At 40.8% G+C, this 20,206-nt stretch overlaps 2 protein-coding genes across 2 annotated transcripts; one reads left to right on the forward strand and one right to left on the reverse strand.

Moving 5' to 3' along the window:
- Window positions 1-4,721: 4,721 nt before the first annotated feature.
- LOC141353178 (uncharacterized) lies at window positions 4,722-11,055 on the reverse strand. Its single transcript, XM_073859659.1, has 2 exons — window positions 9,761-11,055; window positions 4,722-7,550 (listed from the first exon to the last, which is right to left on the reverse strand). The coding sequence occupies exons 1-2, from the start codon at window positions 10,902-10,904 to the stop codon at window positions 6,502-6,504; spliced, it is 2,193 nt and encodes a 730-aa protein (XP_073715760.1). The 5' UTR covers window positions 10,905-11,055; the 3' UTR covers window positions 4,722-6,501.
- Window positions 11,056-16,565: 5,510 nt separating this feature from the next.
- Window positions 16,566-19,493, forward strand: LOC141353292 (uncharacterized). Its single transcript, XM_073859765.1, has 2 exons — window positions 16,566-17,280; window positions 19,141-19,493. The coding sequence occupies exons 1-2, from the start codon at window positions 16,567-16,569 to the stop codon at window positions 19,354-19,356; spliced, it is 930 nt and encodes a 309-aa protein (XP_073715866.1). The 5' UTR covers window position 16,566; the 3' UTR covers window positions 19,357-19,493.
- Window positions 19,494-20,206: the final 713 nt, after the last annotated feature.

The following is a 20,206-nucleotide window of genomic DNA, read 5'->3' on the forward strand; positions in this document are numbered from 1 at the left end:
AATATAAAACTATTCTTCGCTGTAAATTAATTGTGTGCTCAATTGCGACGCCCTGTGTTGAATTTTTCCGCGAGTATAGTATCATTACTGAGGGGAAATATAACATTATTCATTTAATTCCACAAAAGGTGAGTAAGATATTAAATGTATAAGTTGTCTTTTTAAAATGTTTAAGCTTTCTACATAATGTAAATTGAACATTCGCTATTATTATTATTAATTTCGCGACCTATTATCTAAATTGTGTGTTCATGAAAGCCTGTAACGTACTGCAGCTTCCTGCAGGCAACGTGAAACATTGCTGAGGGAGAACTTTATTCACAACAAAAGGTGAGGAATATTATTAAATGAATATATTGTACATATTATATTGTGTATATAGTGTATGTGTGTGTATATACACATGTGAGTAACTTGGTTAGCAAATAAATATGTGACTGTCGTGTGACAGAAAAAAATGGGAAAAGATTTGCCCTAATTATAAATATAGATTATATATCTTTTCAAACATTTTTTGATATTATTTGTAATTCCAATGAGAATTTATTATCAGTTTTCAATATTACTGCACATTTCAAACACAAACTCGGATGAACTCCATTGCACATATCTTCCAGTTTTCTTTAAACCATTTTAATATACAAGTTTAATGTGTGGATTATTTCAATATTCAAGTTGTATACATTTATAAAGGTTTTAAGACATATTTGCTGTTTAATGTTGCAGGATAAAGATGAAGAGGCGGGACTTGAGCAGCTTGTGATGGCTGTAATTGTAAAGAATGGATCTTCTAGGAGTGGAAGCCCAAAGGATGCTGGAATTGTTATTGAGGCCTTAAAGGTGTTCACAGGGCATGCTTTATCCTTGGATCTATGCATTGAATCTCCAGTATCCCAGGCATCTTTTCAGGTGTTTCAGAAACTTGGAGCTGGATTCTTCAAAGTTTATGAACTGATTACAGTACAGTAAGTCTAAACTGCTGTCTGATTTTCTGGGTGTGAATCAATGTAACAGAACACAAACATGGAACCTTTTGTCGGGAAATGTGGACGGTTTTCTTTAAAGACTGTAAAATACTTTTTGGAGTTTACACTGTTACAAATACATCATTAAGATGAGATGCTTTCCTGTTCTTTTGACTGCAATAAAATAAGAATTGATTCATCTTTGTCTGTCATTCTGAAATCAGATATAATACTCATTACTAATAAAAATATTAATGGATGATGTTAAATTAAAATAGTATAATTGAATAGAATTTATTGTATAGTGCTAGGTCTTTGTCCTGTATACCCAATATTTTGTTTAAATTTAAATTAATTTCTAATTGCAAATTGCAGATTACCTTTTTGAATGGGTTACTATTAAGGAGTTTATGGAGTGATTCTAACACAATTTTTATTTGTTGAATTTAATTAATGATATTGCTTGTAATCTGTTGCCACACTTTTATTGAGTAGATATGGCATAATATTTTTTATTGTATAGTGCTAGATCTTTGTCTAGTATACACAATATTTTTGTTTAAATTTTAATAAAAATTTTAATTGCAAATTGCAGTTTGGCTTTTTGAATATGTAAATATTAAGGAGTTTATAGAGTAAATCTAAATCAATTTTGATTTGTTGAATGTAATTAATGATATTGCTTGTAATCTGTTGCCACAATTTTATTGAGTAGATGGGGCATATTATTTTTTACAGTGTATCGAAAGATAGATTGCTGTCGAACATTACGCCTAAATTCTTAACCGTGGAAGATGGCACCACCGTGCAGCCATCTATGGGCAACTTGTAATCTGACATATTATGTTTGGAGCGATTTGGTTCAATAATAAGTATCTCAGTCTTATTGGAGTTTAGCATAAGAAAGTTATGTGCCATCCAGTCCCTAATATCACTAATGCAGTCTGTTGATGAGAGGAGATGTAAAGCTGGGTATCATCCGCATAGCAGTGAAAACTTATGTTATGTTTCCTGATAATATCTTGGAGCCAGGCTGTAAACCACACAGGAAGTCGGCCACTTTGAATTTTCTCTGTAATTTGAGTGCAAATTTTGCCATTTCTGGGCTTCGTACTTTAACAAACTCCTCCTCGAAATTTAATCAGGTCATCACCATATTTGGTCTGTCTCATTGAAAGCCCTTTGCGATGCTAAATTGTAGAGATCTTGACGTTTTGATTTAGGGTGTTCGTGGTTGCCTGCCAAATTTCTGTGTTTCACAATGAAACAGGAAGTTGTTCTAACTCAGGCTTAAACCGTCCAATATGACACACGCTTCACATGTTTGATAAGGCTCCGTTCACACGGTACCATAATACGGTTGTCAAACCCGTATTTGAGTCCTTAAGACGGTTCCGTTCACTAGCAGTTCGGCGTCACGTTTGGTATCAGCTCGGGTCGCTTGGAACCCCAACCGAGGTGGTACGAAAAAAAGTATCGGGTACTACGAAGTGATCCCAATGGAAAAGCTCCCAAAAGTGAGCTGACCCGACCCAAACTAAACTAAACCGTGGGGTACTATGCAATGGAAAAGCGCCATTACTTGCCATTCTGCTAAAGTTTTCATGAGGAGACTTCGCTTAGTAAATTAATTATTTACTTTTAACTACTGACCTGATATAATACTGATTTTGGCAGTAACTCATTTTTTTCAAAAATGGCGTTTATTGCGTTTTGGAACCAAACTCTTCATATATATATATATATATATATATATATATATATATATATATATATATATATATATATATATATATATATATATATTAATTTTAATTAAAATACATTGTTTTCAAAGCATGTTTAACAAACATGTGTTCTTGTCAATTGAGAATTTCAGTTAGACATCTAGTTCCCAAGATCGCGCCATTTTCCGCCTTAAAAACGATAAAAATTACTGTACGCCATCACCGTATAAATCTTCAAAATATGGTCTGAAAAGTAAATATTTTTTTACTTTTACCCTTATTGAGAATATTTTTAATGGAAATTGTGCTTTTACGTTACACTGTGCGGCGTTCCTTCGTTAATGTTTTTAGTTCATGACGAAATGTGTATTTTATTTTAAAATTGCAGTCTCGTGTAGGGTATTTGCGAATTAATGACTCGTTTAAGTAGATTCCTTACAAAGTATTGCAAATAAAGGAGTCTTTTGAATCGATTCTTTACGAAGCAAATAGACCAAAAACTTTTGAATTGGTTCGCGAATCAGTTTGATTTGTTCAGATCGCTTCAGAAACTGAATCGTCTGATGCGGCTTCATCAAGAAACACGCAGAACATTGGATGACGTGAATATCAATCTACTATTAAAAGCCAAAACTTCACACGTGTACTCGCCATATGCTCATGCTGTTTGCCGTCATACACACGTGCGCAACCTCCACGTGACTGTAGCACAAAATGACGAAAATCCACCAATGATTGACGTCTGATTCGCTGCATACTTTACTGTATAATGTAAGTGCTTCTCACACGTGACATGAGATTCACAGCATCTAAAATCAGTTTGAATTTCATGTAACTGTAAACCGTCAATGTACTTAGACCATCTTAGGATATTCTCTGAGTTTACTTTATATGCATTCCATAGTAAATGCAAAACTCGGCAGGTTTATTTGTCTAATATTTCAGCTATAAGCTGTAAACATTAAAATTGAGACTAAAGTTAATTTCATAGAAATGCTTTTCTATTATGTGTTTGTCTAAAGTATTCTTTAATATTTATTGTTTGTTTATGTTGCAGTGTCACACATACTGTAATAGTGACTTTTTTATAAGTATTGGGACAATACAGACAAAATTTATCTGTTTGCTGTGGAGTCAAGAAATGTCTAAACATTAAAATATGAACGTGAGAAAAGTACAGAATGTCACATTTATTTATTTTTTACTTCTTAACATACACAATATACCAACTAAATGGAACAACAACACAATTGTATTTTACTCTTATCTAATGTGGGCATATTGAGAGCATTGGCTCAGAAGTGTTGAACTGTGTCCTCATGCATTAATTGTTCACACATGAAAATCAGACAATGTGCAAGATCAGTTTGACCTTAATCTTGCATTTGGGTAAAACACATATAAGTCACCATTTAAGGTTGTTGTTCTTTGTGATAAAGCATGCATGTTTTGTTGAAACACAAACAAAGGTTACCAAACAGGGAAGCCACCAAACACTTACGTGTTTTCTCTATTTAAAGACTGTTACCAGTAAGTATGGTACCACAAAATAAAACTTTTTTTTTGGTACCATAGGAATGAATGGGGCTAGGCTAAATGCATAAACACATTCAAGACGCACTGTACAGTGCACGCATTCAAAAAAAATAGGTATGTATTAATTCGTCTAGGTTGAGGTAATAACATCGTTTAATATGGCAAAAGGGTAGACTATTCCTTTAATCGGTTCTTGTTATTTAATAGTAGTTCCTGAAATGTTATGTACATCCATTCAGTTATTATCTTAGAATAAACCCAGAAAGGGTCTTGTATCAGCCTGAAGGGGTTTATTCAGAGATAATAACCGAATAGATCTATGTTATCCCGCTTATTACATGGCTACTTGTAAATAATTTGACACGTAAATAAATAAATATATAACACAAAATATTGATCTGAGGTGATCTCAGTCAGTTTCCGCGGAGAGAGCTTAAACTGATTTTGTACCTGTTTGTTATCTTAGGGTGCTTTCACATATACACTGTTTCACGAGTTCGCCCTTACATCTAATCTGATTGCGAAAGTAAGCATATTTTGGCGTGCTGTCCTGGGGGAGGGCTCAGGATCCGGAGTGAAGCTCGAACTCCGAATCCGGGATATGGCCCGAACCCGGAGAACTCCCCCATCCCAAACTGGGATGGAACAGATTAGAGTGGCGAGTTGGGGTGGTGGAGGGATATCCGAAAACAATCACGATAGACTGAGGTAGGTAGGAAGTCTGTATATGTAGTGTTTGGCTGATTACCAAATTAGATGCACCTGTGCTTGATTAGTTAATTATCTGATCGTGCTCCTCCCGAACCTTGTTAATAAAACATCATTTCACGAGTTCGCCCTTACATCTAATCTGATTGCGAAAGTAAGCATATTTTGGCGTGCTGTCCTGGGGGAGGGCTCAGGATCCGGAGTGAAGCTCGAACTCCGAATCCGGGATATGGCCCGAACCCGGAGAACTCCCCAAAGGAAGCTTGATGCATAGGACAGCAGCCAGAGAGAAAAATATTTCTGCACCCCCCCAAAATATGCGTGTTGAGAAATATGCCGGCCGACCGGGAGTGCTTAGTGGTTCTTAATAGGAACTGAAGCTTGCAGCTTCGGCCTGATGAGCCCTGTGAGGGCTAGAAAATGAGCACGAATATGATGCGCATAAATGCTGTGGGTGAATTAGCGCGTCGAACGGAGGGCTCCTGCTGCGCCCGGAGGGAGCCAGCGGCTCTGCTGCACCGGGCAGGGGGATCCCCATCCATCGCAGAACATGGTATAGCTCAGGCGACAGACGGGGGGTTCGCCCTGCGACCGAAGGGAGCCGTGGGTCTGCTGCACCGGAAGGGGAGCCCTGTCCGATGCTGAATAGGCATAAAATTAAATCGGGGCTGACGCGTCAGACGGAGGGCTCCTGCTGCGCCCGAAGGGAGCCAGCGGCTCTGCTGCACCGGGCAGGGGGATCCCCATCCATCGCAGAACATGGTATAGTTCAGGCGACAGACGGGGTGTTCACCCTGCGACCGAAGGGAGCCGTGGGTCTGCTGCACCGGGAGGGGAGCCCTGTCTGATGCTGCATAGGCATATTATTAAAGCGAGGTTGACGCGTCGGACGGAGGGCTCCTGCTGCGCCCGAAGGGAGCCAGCGGCTCTGCTGCACCGGGCAGGGGGATCCCCATCCATCGCAGAACATGGTATAGCTCAGGCGACAGACGGGGGGTTCGCCCTGCGACCGAAGGGAGCCGTGGGTCTGCTGCACCGGAAGGGGAGCCCTGTCCGATGCTGAATAGGCATAAAATTGAAGCGCGGTTGACGCGTCGGACGGAGGGCTCCTGCTGCGCCCGAAGGGAGCCAGCGGCTCTGCTGCACCGGGCAGGGGATCCCTATCCATCGCAGAACATGGTATAGCTCAGGCGACAGACAGGGGGTTCGCCCTGCGACCGAAGGGAGCCGTGGGTCTGCTGCACCGGAAGGGGAGCCCTGTCCGACGCTGAATAGGCATGTAATTAAAGCGGGGTTGACGCGTCGGACGGAGGGCTCCTGCTGCGCCTGAAGGGAGCCAGCGGCTCTGCTGCACCGGGCAGGGGGATCCCCATCCGTCGCAGAACATGGCATAGCTCAGACGACAGACGGGGGGTTCGCCCTGCGACCGAAGGGAGCCGTGGGTCTGCTGCACCAGGAGGGGAGCCCTGTCCGATGCTGAAAGATTTACAAAAATAATGGAATGATAATGAGATGAGTTATGACTTATGTATATGAATTTATGGGCTGTTGAACGGAATACATGTTTAACCGATCAGGGCTGCATGTGCTTCTTTAATGTGAAGATGATTATACCTGATGTAGCTTTTGAAAGCGTCTGATGACCATCGACCGAGGGCTTGTATCTGATTTTGTGATAGACCTTTTTGAGCTGCGGTAGTTGCTGCTCCAATGCGAAATGAGTGGCTGGAAAAATGCTCCACGGGTAAACCTGTCAGAGCTATGATTTGTTTTAAGTGTTTTTGGAACCAAAAACGTGTAACGGGATGGTTGGAGTCGTCGACGAATAGAGGGTCTATTGCGGATTTAGACTGGGCATTCCTGAGTTTTAAATAAGACAAAAGAGACTGATACGGTTGAATTGGGGATGGGAGATTAAAAATGTATATATAATGGCCTTTCTTCTCTTGGTCCGTCTTACTTTGTTTGATGAAGTAAGCGATTGTTTCACTATCGAGAATGGACAAGTCGGAGATAGTCGGGTGGATTTTCGGGTTGAATTTTGAGTTTATTGCAATTTCGGAGCATCTCAGGAAACCGAAAAAAGACAATAAAAACATGGCATCGAGGGTATGAGCTGTATGGATCGAATGATAACCAGTGCGGAGAATTTGGAGACATTTTGTGAGGATGTCCAGGGTTATAGGTTGTCTTGAATCTATTTTTGAAGGACGAGAGCGCTGGATTCCTTTAATTAGAAGAGAAGTTTGAGAATTATTTAATTCGGGGGAGGGGAAACCGTAGATTAATTTATGAAAAAATTGGATGCCGCTTAAATATCCTTTAATAGACCCTGCTTGGAGGTTCTTAACGGAATTGAGGTAGGAAATAAATGAAGTAATTGTGAGGAGAGAAAAATCTGGAAATTGCAGGTTAAAAGAAAGGTGAAATGTTTTGAAACATCTCCATGCTGTTAGATATGAATTAATGGTTCTAGGTGAAACTGCTTGGAGAATAGAATCGAGTGACGCGTCGAGGAGCGCTTTTAAAGGATGCGTTATGGGAATATGAGTTGTGAATAATGAGGTACTGGGGTTGGTGATGGGTCTGCCTCCGGAGCCAGCATTCTGAATTTCTGGAACATAAAACGAGAGAGAGAATCAGCTATTTGATTTTTGGATCCGGGAATATGTTTAGCTGTTATGATAAATTGATCACAAGCTGAAATCCAAAATAGACGTCTTATTAGTGGCATCAGAGCGATGGAATGAGAGCGGCCTTTATTTATACAATGTACGGTTGCTTCATTATCGCAGTATACCAGAATATTACTCGTTGACCAGTTTTTTCCCCATAGAAAAGCAGCAACGACTATTGGGTAGAGTTCAAACAGTGCGGAGGACTGGGGAGAGTTGAGCATTTGAGGGGGCCATGTAGACGCGAACCAGTGCCCCCGAAAAAATCCACCGAAACCGACGGATGGGGCTGCGTCGGTAAATAATTGAATGTCTCCGGGAAGAGAAAGCAGATCGTTGTAGAAAAAGGATAAACCATTCCATTGTTTCAGGAAAGTAATCCATAATTCGAGTTCGTTCCGAATTGCTTGATTAATGTCAATTTGGTCATCTAATGCATGCACGGAAGATGCCAGTGCGAGGAGGTGAGAGATGAAAGAGCGGCCTTGCGGAATTATGCGCATTGCGAAATTAAGATGACCGAGCACGGATAGGAGATCGCGTTTGGAGCAGTTTTGGCTTTCTGCCAGAGAGGTGGCTATTAAGATTATCCTATCGACTTTTTCCTTTGGCAGAGAAGCTTGGAATTTGACTGAATCTAAATTGATGCCCAAAAATTCGATATATTGGGTTGGTCCTAAGGACTTCTCTTGCGCGATGGGAATTCCCAATTCAGAAAAAACCCTGTGAACTTTTGTAATGTTTTCAGCTGGAATGGCATCGGGAGGAGATATGACAAGAAAGTCATCAAGCAGGTGTATAATGTGAGGAATTGCGTAGTTGTTGGACAGGATCCAACAGATTGCTTCTGACAACATGTCGAAAATTTTTGGACTACTTTTACATCCGAAGGTAAGGCGTACTGAGAAATAAAACTTCCCGTGCCAACGTATCCCGAATAAGTGCCATGAGTCTGGGTGAATAGGCATCACTTTGAATGCAGAAGTGATGTCTACTTTAGCCAGCCACGCGCCGCGACCTACATTTTTAATCATAGAGATCGCTTGGTCTATATCATGGTAGCGCAAAGAATACTCTTCGCTGGGTATGAGGCTATTTATGCTGGATACCAGGCAATTATGTGGAGCTGATAAATCGATTATCAAGCGCTTTTTCCCTGAAAATTTCCTGGTAGCCACTCCTATTGGACTGATGCGAAAAATGTTAAAGGGGGGGGTCTCGAAAGGGCCGATCATGAAGCCCGAGTCGACTTCTTTTTTGATTAATTCATCTACTGTATCTGGTTCTGCGAGCGCGGATTGTAGATTGTCGCAAATAAAACTATGAGCCAGCGGACAATTAGTACCGGGATTGAACCCCTGTTGGAGACCGGATAAAAGAAAATTAGCAAAGTTGGTATCTGGGTGAAGTGCAAGTTCAGAGGAAAGACGCAAATAATTGACTGGAGTCGATAAGTAATTTCTAGATTTTTTATTTGAAGCTTTCATGACAGGGCATATTGTACGGGCATGAGCCCCACCACAATAATTGCATACGTGAAGATATTTGCAGTGTTGTCTCACGCACTTCCCTCTGTTAAAATTCCCACAAACTTGTTGGTTGTTGGAAAATGGATTATCTGATGATGAGTTAGAGGTTGCGGGGCGAGGGACGTAGCTGGTGGATTTTACTTGCGTTGGTTCTGGGCAGGGTATGATGGCTGGGTTAATTTGTGGGCATGAGGTAGTGGAGTGAGAAACTGACCTGCATACTGCACAGGAAATATTGCGGCAACTGAAAAATACCTTATTATGCAGATCGGGGTCCAGCGCGCCCCAATAGGGGCACTGGTTCCACTGGGCGACGCGAACTGCACATTTAGCCGAAAATAACTTGTGGTATGTGAAAAAATGGGTTCCGCCATAAGACAACGCGAGATCCGCGATTAACGCCAGATAATCATTGAGTTCGCGTCGTCTATGGGGAAAAGCGGTGCAGATTACTTCGGTGTAGCGGCCAAATGCAATGGTGAATTCCGAAAATGAAAGGGGACGGGATGAATTGTGAGATGCATTTTTTAACGTTACGGAAAAATCTCCGCAATCTATTTGCCGGTGAGATTCGGCGGGAGGTAATAAAGAGAGGAGAGATGATAAATCGATGTCTGCACCTGTCAGAATCTGCGTTTTGATGGAGTTAGGCACGGGAGGTGGTTCCAGAGCGGCAGCATTCACTGGGGTAGGTAGGGGGGTTGCTGTGAAAAGAGTGTAGCGAGGTTTGTCTTGTAAAGATGAGTTGGAAGGAAGATAAAGAGGTGCTGGAACCGTTTGCGGAGGCAGCCTCACGCACGGATTAGCGCCTGGGTCTTGGGGAAGCCCGTAGAAAGGAGTAGGAGGAAATTGAGAAAATAGGGGGGGCGTAGCCGTTTGCGGAGGCAGCCTCACGCACGGATTGACCCCTGGAGCTTGGAGAAGCCCGTAGGATGGAAAAGAGGGAGAAGGTCGGTGCGCTGTAGCAGGCTGATGGTGTGCTGCTTGTGCACCCCCAGCAGGGGCTGCTGGCCATTGGTAGGGAAAAGTAGCAGAAGGAAAAGGTAGAAGAGGCTGAGTTTGAGGGGCTGGCGGAGGCATCCTCACGCCAGCGTCTGCAGCCGGGGAAAAAATAAAGGGTTGAGAAACCAAGCCTGCTGTAGCCGATTGGCTCGCTGCAGCGATTGGTTGAGAGGAGGAGGGAGGCAGAGCAGTGTGAGAGACGGCTGAGTCTGGGGCGTGGCCTAGACTCGCTGACGGTCTGTTGCGTCTAGGTGCTTGAGGTGAACCGGAACTTGATCTGGAAGAAGATGACGTTAGAATGAAATGTTGACTTTTGGTTTTGCGAGATTTTGTTACCTTTTTTGGGGTGGGTGAATCATTTCCCAAAGAAATATAAAGCTCGTAAAGTTGGGCTTTGCTCAACTTGCGAGAGAACTTAACTTCAGAGTTTGTCAGAGCTTGTCTCAAACCCGCGACGGTCCATTTCGAGATGGGAGGGATGGATGGAGAAGCTGAGGCATAAGAAGATGTTGGAGATTGTACAGGCTGTCTAGAAGGTGGAGGTGAACGGAGATTGCGCTGTGTAGGAGTGCGGGTGGTGGGCCTTTTGGACTTCCGGCCGCGAGCCGAGACGTGTGGTTCGGCAGAAGATCCGGGTTGGCTCGGGAGTTCCTTAGAGCCGGTCGGAGGAATTGCCATGAAGCCAGCTGCTTGTTTTGAGCCGGTGGCATGCGGTGGAGCGTAGAACTCGTCGTCAGAAGGGTAAAGCTCGACTTCAGACATGTTGGCAGTTCGAAGCAGTATATCCGAAAACAATCACGATAGACTGAGGTAGGTAGGAAGTCTGTATATGTAGTGTTTGGCTGATTACCAAATTAGATGCACCTGTGCTTGATTAGTTAATTATCTGATCGTGCTCCTCCCGAACCTTGTTAATAAAACATCATTTAGGTTGGTCAAAATTACGTTTCGCTCCGAGTACGGTTCGTTTGGGTCAGTGTGAACACAACAGCCGCACTCGGGTGCGCACTAAACGACTACTCCGAGACCGCTCTAAACAGGTGGTCTCGGAGCGGCTGTCGTCAAACTCTGGTGCGACCCACCTGTGGTGTGAACACTGCTGGACCTCGCGCCGAACCAAATACAGGAAGATATCCACATGTTTGAGCCACTGGGCTTCCGTCGTGACGTGAGCCGGGTGTTTTATTGTGGGTTAACAACAAACAAAGCAATATTGGTCCGTTGCAGAGATTCGCTGTCTCCTGGACGTTTGAGCTGATGATTTTATAAATGCATAGCTGTCCTCCACACACACAAATAGTGACATTAAGGGGTTTTTAGCAAACGGCTCCGCGAGAAAGGCTTTAATAGAACAGCTGCACAATTTCGCGTTAAAGCAAAGAAACTTCACAAAGACGTGCATCGTTTATCTCAATATCTTGATAGCTGCGCTCTTCCTGTCAGGCTGGATGTCGTGGAAACGGCGGGGGGGGGTAATGAGACGGTAAGAGCGGTCAAAGACCAATGACAGCGCCGACCGTTGTCACGTGGTGTACGGTGCGGCGCTTGGAGTACAGTAAAAAAAAAACATATGTGAACAAGGACCGCACTAACTGAAAAATGATACAATGTATTTTGGTGCGCTCCGAGGCCGCTCCACGGTGCGCACCAACATATGAGAAAACACCCTTAATCTATTTGTCATCTAGTGTTTTGAGTAATTCGCTGTATGTTGATGATAATGCAATGGAGAGAGCGAGTTTGGTGTGCACTTCTTGTGCTGTAATGTTTAGCTTTTGTGGTGATTTGTTTGGAGTGAAAATGGATGCAATTAACTTTATAAAACATCAGGTTTGGTCATCATTCAGATGGGGTCCGCTACACTTATATTGGCAGCCCTTTACATCGGTGCATCCCTATTTATTATGCAAGCAGGTTTTTCTGCCTTTTGTAAATGTGCATCAGCTTGCAGTCAGGTGTTACAAACATTTACAAATACTTATTGTGATCATACAAATGATTTTACCTAAATTAGAATTGTTACCTTTTAGGGTTTAGAGTGTCATACCCCTTCCTTTTTCTTACAGAAAGCTATGGAGCATTCTCAGAGGACAAAAAAGGAGGAAAATAGCTGCGAAAGTTGCTGAGCATTTTCGTGTTGTTTCACAACAATTTGAACAACCACTAGATTTCAATTTGCAATCTGAACCATTGGAGGATTCTGTCTATTATGACTGTGTCGAACATGTAGCAGAGGATGAAGTAAATGAATATCCCAGAGACATGTTTTATGATGCTTTGGACAATAACTTCTTTTACAATGATTTTGACAATGGGATGTCTGATGATTCCAGGAACTTTGACCTGGACTCTGAATGTGATTCAGAAGATTCAGCTTCTGGCAGACTAGATGACACAAATGGTCTTGCAGACTGGGCTGCAGAATACAACATTTCTCAAAATGCATTGTCTGCTCTTCTGAAAATTCTCAGAAAAAAAGGCCTTAAAGTGCCATTGGATGCTAGAACCATAATGTCCACAGACCGCAAATGTGATGTTAAAAATGTAGCAGGAGGATCATATTATCATTTTGGAATAAAAAATTCAGTTCTAGCAGAATTGTCATCTTTAGATTTCAATCTGACAGATCTAACTGACACTCTAACAATTAGAGTAAATATCGATGGTCTTCCATTATTCCGCAGCAACAATGTAAGTCTGTGGCCTATTTTGGGTAGGATTAAGGAGATCCCAAATTCAAACGTTTTTATGATTGGCTTATACTCAGGTGTGACAAAACCATCAAATGTGCAAGAGTATTTAAAGGAATTTATTCAAGATGTTAAAGTTGTTGTTCAAGAGGGTCTTCATTATAATGATGTACATTTCACAGTTGCTGCTCCTGATGCATTTATATGTGATGCTCCAGCACGTGCATTCCTCAAATGTGTAAAGGGCAACACTGGGTACTACGCATGTGAACGCTGCACTCAAAAAGGTGTCCATGTAAATAGGAGAATGTCTTTTCCTGAGTTGTCTGCAGAGATAAGGACTGATCAGACATTTAGGGAAATGGGCTATAAAGAGCACCAAGGAGGAGTTTCACCACTGTCTGAGCTAGGTGTGGGATTAGTTACAAGTTTTGTCCTTGATTATATGCACCTTGTGTGTTTGGGGGCGATGCGCCAGTTAATTTATCTTTGGTTAAAAGGGCCTTTGAAATGCAGGCAGTCCGTTCAAAATCTCACCACTATTTCAGCATACATGGCTTCTGTCAGACAGTATTTACCAAGGAATTTTGCTAGGAAACCAAGGTCTCTCCTTGAAATTAGCATGTGGAAGGCAACTGAATTGAGGCAGTTTTTGCTTTATACGGGTCCTGTTGTTCTTCTTAAACATATTCCCAATACAATGTATAGAAACTTTCTACTTTTGTCTGTATCTATACGAATTCTTCTTAGTCCTGATTTGTGTACTGAAAACTGCGACTATGCTGAAGATATTTTGAAACTTTTTGTCCAAGATTTTGGCTTGATTTACGGCATTGAATTTGTTGGATACAACATCCATTCATTGATACACATTGCCCAAGATGCACGTAACTTTGGTCCGTTGGATAACATTTCCTGCTTCCCATTCGAAACATATTTAGGTAAACTTAAAAAGATGGTACGGAGGCCCCAAAATCCTGTCCAGCAAATTGTCAGGCGCATCCATGAGAAACAGAAAGTGGCGAAACGGAAGAAAATGTCTATTTACTCACCCCTCAAACAGCTCCATTTCTCTGGACCAGTGACTGATGAACTTGGAACATGCCAGCAGTACAGGCAGTACAATGATGGACAGACATTAATTTCTTGCTGTAAAGGCGATAACTGTTTTTCCTTAAGGGGGAAAATTCTCATTGTGAGAAATATTTTGCTTTCTTCTTGTAAAACTGTCAAGGTACTCTGTCACTTCTTTGAAAACTATGAAACTTTTTTCAGCTACCCAATTGACTCGGCATGCCTTGGAATTTACTATGTTTCAAATTTATCCAAAGACTTGCATGTGGTATCCATTGAGGAACTAAGGAGAAAAATAGTGCTCTTGCCATTTAAATCTGGATATGTGGCATTGCCACAGCTGCACTAGCCTGCTTGTTTTCATTTTTTCAGCATGCTACAATTCGCAATCGTGGATTTTTTGGATGGTGGAGGTGTAGCAATTGTTCCTTGCAAATGGTTTACTGGACCAGAAGAAGATGCTTGTTACTGGCCACCAGGGCGAATAAACATCACCAAGGCAGTAAAGGAAGAACTTGTTCCAGACTCTGACTGGCCGAAGTTTAAAGTGCGTGTTTTGGGAAAAGCAGGTAATATGACTGTTTTTGAAGGTGATTGGTGATAATAATAATGTAAATTTTTAAATAATACAAATAAGGCATGCGGCTGAAATACTAGTTGCTATTTTTTTGTTACATGTCTATTTAGGAAACTATGCCCACGCCACAGCAAAACTTTTGATGTCTGAGGCAACCTCAGACTTGCAGACTGAGGCCCAATCCCAATTCTATTTTATACCCCTCCCCCTTGCCCTTACCCTTACCCCTACCCCATTCCCCTTGCCCCTTGAAACAGAGTGTCAAGGGGTAGGGCTGAAAATATTCCCCTAAGAAATGGGACACCACTACTAGACCGTTACATGTCATCATAAGTCGTTGCTGCTCCTACATCATAGATGCTCAGATGAAATAATACAATAAAATTTTATATTTAATGAAATTATTAAAAAATATATGTTGTGCAACTATCACAAGGTCAATAACATTAGCAAACTTTTTTCATGGCGATTTTTACAAATCTTTTTTCTGAGAACATAACCGTATACATAAAACTAGTTATTATTTGTTATTAAAATACTTTTTAATGTCCAAAAATACTTAAATTTATGGGCCATATTGGAAATTTATCATACCCCTTCGTCTGAAGTGTGGTCCTGAAAAATCTTCGTTTGAAGGGCTATCTGGCCCTTACCCCTACCCCTTCCCCTTCAGCCAAAAGAGAATTGAGACACCACTACCCCTTCACGTGAATGCGCAAAACAAAGGGGAAGGGGAAAGGGCTAAGGGGTAGAATTGGGATTGGGCCTGAGTCTGATTCTGGAAGAAAGTTGGGAAAAGGGAAGCGCAAAAAAAGGTAAGATATATTTCTTGAATATATAGCTTTTAAAAGCAACAATACTTCTCAAAAGGATCATTATCATTTAAGCACAAGAGAAACGAGAATGTGTTGTCTGTGTATCTCATGTGTATGTGAAAAACCTGTTTGCACAGGAAGAGATGCACCAGTTGTATTTTTCATGCTTGTACAAAAATTAACACATAATTATGCCAAAATGTTTTTTCCCCGAGTATTCTCATATGAGCAGTCTTAATTAACCCTTAATCAGTGCTCAAAAAGGATAATATTTATAGTGTTTGGGGTCAAATAGACCCCAAACATTTAAAGAGCGATTGCATAAGGATTTTTTTTTTTTTAATTTTAATATGAAAAACTATATATAATTTTTTTAACTTCTCAACTATACATTTATGCTGTGTTTTTGTGGAAATTTGGAAGTGTTTTACCTATTTACTGCACAATTACTTAACTAGGCCTTAAATGGGCTCATAAATATTTTTTTGAAATGAATTGAGTCCCTATGGAGCTCTATTGGATATATGTGCTTACTGCACTTTCTTTCTTTAATTATCATTACTAAATCATTTCTGGTTTGTGGTTTTTCCACAAACCAGCAGATTTCAGTATTCTATCCCTAACACATAGAGCAATGTCCAAAAACTATTTAGATTAAATGAAGATCCACATTCCGTGATTTCTTTCTTAAAAAAATCATTTTCATGAGCCAATTTATGTCCTAGTTAAGTAATTGTGCAGTAAATAGGTAAAAAACTTCCAAAATTCAATAAAAACACAGCATAAATGTTTAGTTGAGAAGTAAATAAAAAAGATGTAGTTTTCCATATAAAAAAATTATATTTCCTTATGCAATCACTCTTTAAAAGTTGGGGTCTATCAGACCTCAAACACTATAAACGGTAAAAAAATTCACACACCTTTAGAACAACCAAATCAAGCCCATTTTTTGTTCATGTTTAGATAGACTATTTAGGAACGGTCACAGAGTTTCATGCCCCTGACAGGGAACTACACTGCGACCAAAATGACCGAAACGTCTAGTGGGGTCCCCTGGGGCCCCAAACACTGATTAAGGGTTAAGTTAAAAATCATCTTAAATGAAGTGCCAAGTGCATGCTTCAAAAGGGACCCATTAATGTTATTCAAACAAGTCAAAGAGAACATCACTTCCTGCTTGACTAAATAACTTCAGCTTTAATAAGAATCAATGCATATTATATTAAAACAGTAAATTTAAAGTATTGCCTCTTTAATGCAACCAAAAAATGTTATCCTTTGCTTTTCATGCATTACTATTCATTATCCTACATTGCACATATACTTATGTAATTTTAAACTTGTACAACTACTTAATTATGCTCTACATTTTGTGCATATCAAGGGCAGTATGTCTGTCAAGCTCAGATAAGGATAGTGCCGGACAGGATCATGCATCTAGTGGGCCTTTATCTTCCCCAATTCCAAACAACCTTCAACCAAAGGCTCCCCACTCACTCAAGACCCGTCCATTTATCCAACCCCCTCCACTTTCAGCTCCTTTAATGTCTGTTACTTCAGAACGACCCAGTACAATTCTTCAAGATCCCAGTTCTGTGGTTCGAGATCAGCATTTACCTCCCCGAGTGCCAGAGAACCGCCAACCGGAGACTCCCCACTTACACAGGGCCCATCCATGTATTCAGCCCTCTCCACCTTCAACACCTTTAATGGCTGTTACACCAGAGCACCCCAGTAGAGTTCTGCAAGGTGCTAGTCCTTCATTTAGAGATAGCATGTTTGCCCGGCTCTTAACTGTCCTGGAGGAAATAAAGGAGACGCAGAAGGTCCATGGGAGGATGCTACAATCACTTCTCACACAACGGGATGCAACTACAGTTAGAGCTGCTCTTCCAGAGGACACCGTTTTCCCCCTGAGGACAGTCTCGGATGTTGATGCAATGGAGCAGAAATTGTCAGACCCCACCTTTCTCAACCAAGTGGTATGTTCTAATGTGAATAATTTACCAGGTTCACAGGTCTTAATTTTAAATTTTTTCAAATACAGTACTGTGCAGAAGTCACAATTAAGATATTTCTGATTAAATCTAATGGCTCAGTGAGGCCTCTAGAGACAGTAATGTCTTTCTCAAGATTCAAACATATTTAAAACGATTAATGCAAGTTCAGTGGTCTTATGTTAATATAATAAAGTGATGAGAATAGTTATGTGCGCCAAAAAAACTAAATAATGAATAATTTCAAAACACTGCTTTGGAGCTGTAATGAATCGAATCAGCGACTCGGATCGAATAATAAATTCATGCCAGTCTATGATGGCCATGTTTTGTCAGGTGTTTTTCTTTCCAAATATGATTGTAAATGGCAAGTATGGTCTAAAACCTGTCTGTACTTTTAAGCATTTATGATGCTTTTTTAATACTGCCTATAAATTTACTGTATTTCTTGGTTTTATTTAAAAAACTATAGTTATAATTATATATATGGTCATTATACCTTTTCTTAATCCACAAATCTAATGGTGGTCTAAGATGTTTGCACAGTACTGTAGCTTTTTTGCTACAAAGAAACAATTCTTTTGTAGCACAGGCAACACAAGTTTTACTACAATTAAAAAACGTGTGTCACAGAGGCTGTTTCTCAATATGCGTTCTTCAGCGATCTTGCGTCCTCGTGTCCTCGCTCTACGTCATCATTAACGGTCGAAGTTCATTCCCATTCTCCAGAACGCAAGGACAGAGGATGCATGAAAATACCCGGATGTGTTCTTGATATCGAGGATGCATCAAGTGCAGACTAGCTGAAAGCGCTTTACGCCCCAGAAGTCATTGCGGCAAAACTTCCGAGTTCGTTCTTCCAAGGTCGCCTGGCAAGACCGATCTCCACGAGGATGCAAGTCCGTTCTTTGCGTTCTTGGAATTGAGAAACAGCCAGTGTTAACTGCTTAGGAATTCTCTAGGAATTATGAGAAATAGACTTGTATTCATTGACTTGTATTCAAACTACTTCCTATGTAAAGTAGCAGTGCGCTATCGATTAATTTGTGGCTGCACTATTTTGGTAGAAATGTAATTGATTAATCAGGTTTGTTTTTGTGTAGTCTGCAAATAGACCCTTTTACTGTTTGTACTCAGTGATGACGTAGCAAGTATGTGTGCGATTTTTGGCAACGGAAGTATACATAGACCCTTTTACAGCCCATGTCATCAAATAGCTATGTACGCATTTTGGGAATGGAAGTGGTGTTGTTCCCCAGTGGTTATAACGTGTTAGCAACTTGGTTTCCTCAGTTATCAAAGTGTCTGGTTGTTGCGTTTACAGTTAATATATTAGTATATATATCTGGTCATTGTATATCTGCTAACGTCTTCTATCCACTCGACAAAGTACACAGATCTGGTAGCTGTGTGGAAAAAGTTGAGAAAGTCAACTTTTTAAAGTAACCTTGTCTGTGTTGCTTCACTGCTGATTCTCGCCTTACTTCTGTTGCCAAAATGCGCACACATACGTTGCCGAGCATCATTGTGTACAAACAGCAAAAGGGTCTTATAGAGTACAGACGCAAGCATTTTTTTATTATGTCCTCACTCAAATCAACACGTTTAATCGCCTGCCATCACAGCCGTGATCCTGTCGAAACCCTATAAAACGTAAGCCTCTTGGTGGAATATTGATTAGTGCACCCGTAAATGCAACAACCAGACATTTTGATGCTGGGAAACCGTTGCTAACACGTTAAAACCAATGGGGAACAACACCATTTCCGTTGCCAAAATGCATACGCAACTATTTGATCACGTGGCCTGTAAAAGGGTCTATAATGATAATCTTGTTTTCCATAGGTTGCTGTGGTGGCAGATATTGGAGGGAGTACTGTGGATGAAGCCATAAGAAGGATGATGGCTTTTCTTTTAGATCCTGCTCTATCTAGGCAGTATAACTTTGTTGGCCGCCATGGAAAGCGAGAGTTTGGGAGGCTCAAACTGTTTGAGGTGGTATATGGTATGTATATTTACTCACTGTTTAACATATTCATGTGCAAACTGAGGTTATTCTGAGTTCAGTTGTTCTTCATAAATCAGTGGTAATAGATCCATATTGATTGTCAATCAAAATAATTGTCAATACTTACACTGAGACAGGGCTGTAGTCAAGACCACCTTTGTCGAATCCAAGACCAGGACTAGTCGAGACCGAGTCAAAAGAGGTTTGAGTCCAAGACAAGACCGAGTCCAAAAAGATTCGAGTCCGAGTCCAGGAAAGACTCAAGTCGTATGTATGACAGTATCAAGACAATCATTTTGGGTTATTATTTGGGTTATAATTTATTGATCTAAATGCTCTGGGCCGTTGAATTATTAGAAAAATACTGCACACCCGAGGTGTAACGGCATCACCACCTTGGGTATGCATTATTTTTCTAATAATTCAATGGCCCGTTGTCAATTATTCCTTACATAATAGACAACTGGACTCGGTCGAGACCAAAAGCCATATTTGGCAAGACCAGTGGCAGAGACCGAGACAAGTCCAAATACCAGCGAGTCCAAGACCATAGAAAAACGTAAGAAAAACTGAGAATACCCAGAATAATGACAATATGGACAAGGTATACTGCCAATTTCAGTGATTAATTAGTGTTAATTAGTGGTGTTCACAAAACTCACAGTTTCTAATAAATAATCAGTGATTTGTTGTAATCAGTGATTGTTATTTTTTCAGTAATGGATAATCAAACTAATAACTTTTTCTCCGATTACAACGCTGTTACCATTACTGACAAAAACATTTTGGCATTACTATATTGAGCTTGCTGAAGCAGTTTTCATCTATTTGTGAGAAGTAACTATAAATAATTACTTTTTAAAGTAACATGCCCAACACTGTAAATAATAAAATTAAAACATT

The sequence above is a fragment of the Misgurnus anguillicaudatus genome, chromosome 21, assembly GCF_027580225.2.
Source record: "Misgurnus anguillicaudatus chromosome 21, ASM2758022v2, whole genome shotgun sequence".
Classification (NCBI taxonomy): Eukaryota; Metazoa; Chordata; class Actinopteri; order Cypriniformes; family Cobitidae; genus Misgurnus; species Misgurnus anguillicaudatus.

Excerpts from the sequence above, each read along its gene's own strand:
- LOC141353178 (XM_073859659.1), bottom strand. The coding sequence starts at position 10,904 with ATGTCTGAAGTCGAGCTTTACCCTTCTGACGACGAGTTCTACGCTCCA. Across the intron at positions 7,551-9,760 it reads CAAAACGCAGATTCTGACAG|AAATTCAGAATGCTGGCTCC; the intron begins GTGCAGACATCG and ends TTTATGTTCCAG.
- LOC141353292 (XM_073859765.1), top strand. The coding sequence starts at position 16,567 with ATGTTATCCTTTGCTTTTCATGCATTACTATTCATTATCCTACATTGC. Across the intron at positions 17,281-19,140 it reads CCACCTTTCTCAACCAAGTG|GTTGCTGTGGTGGCAGATAT; the intron begins GTATGTTCTAAT and ends TGTTTTCCATAG.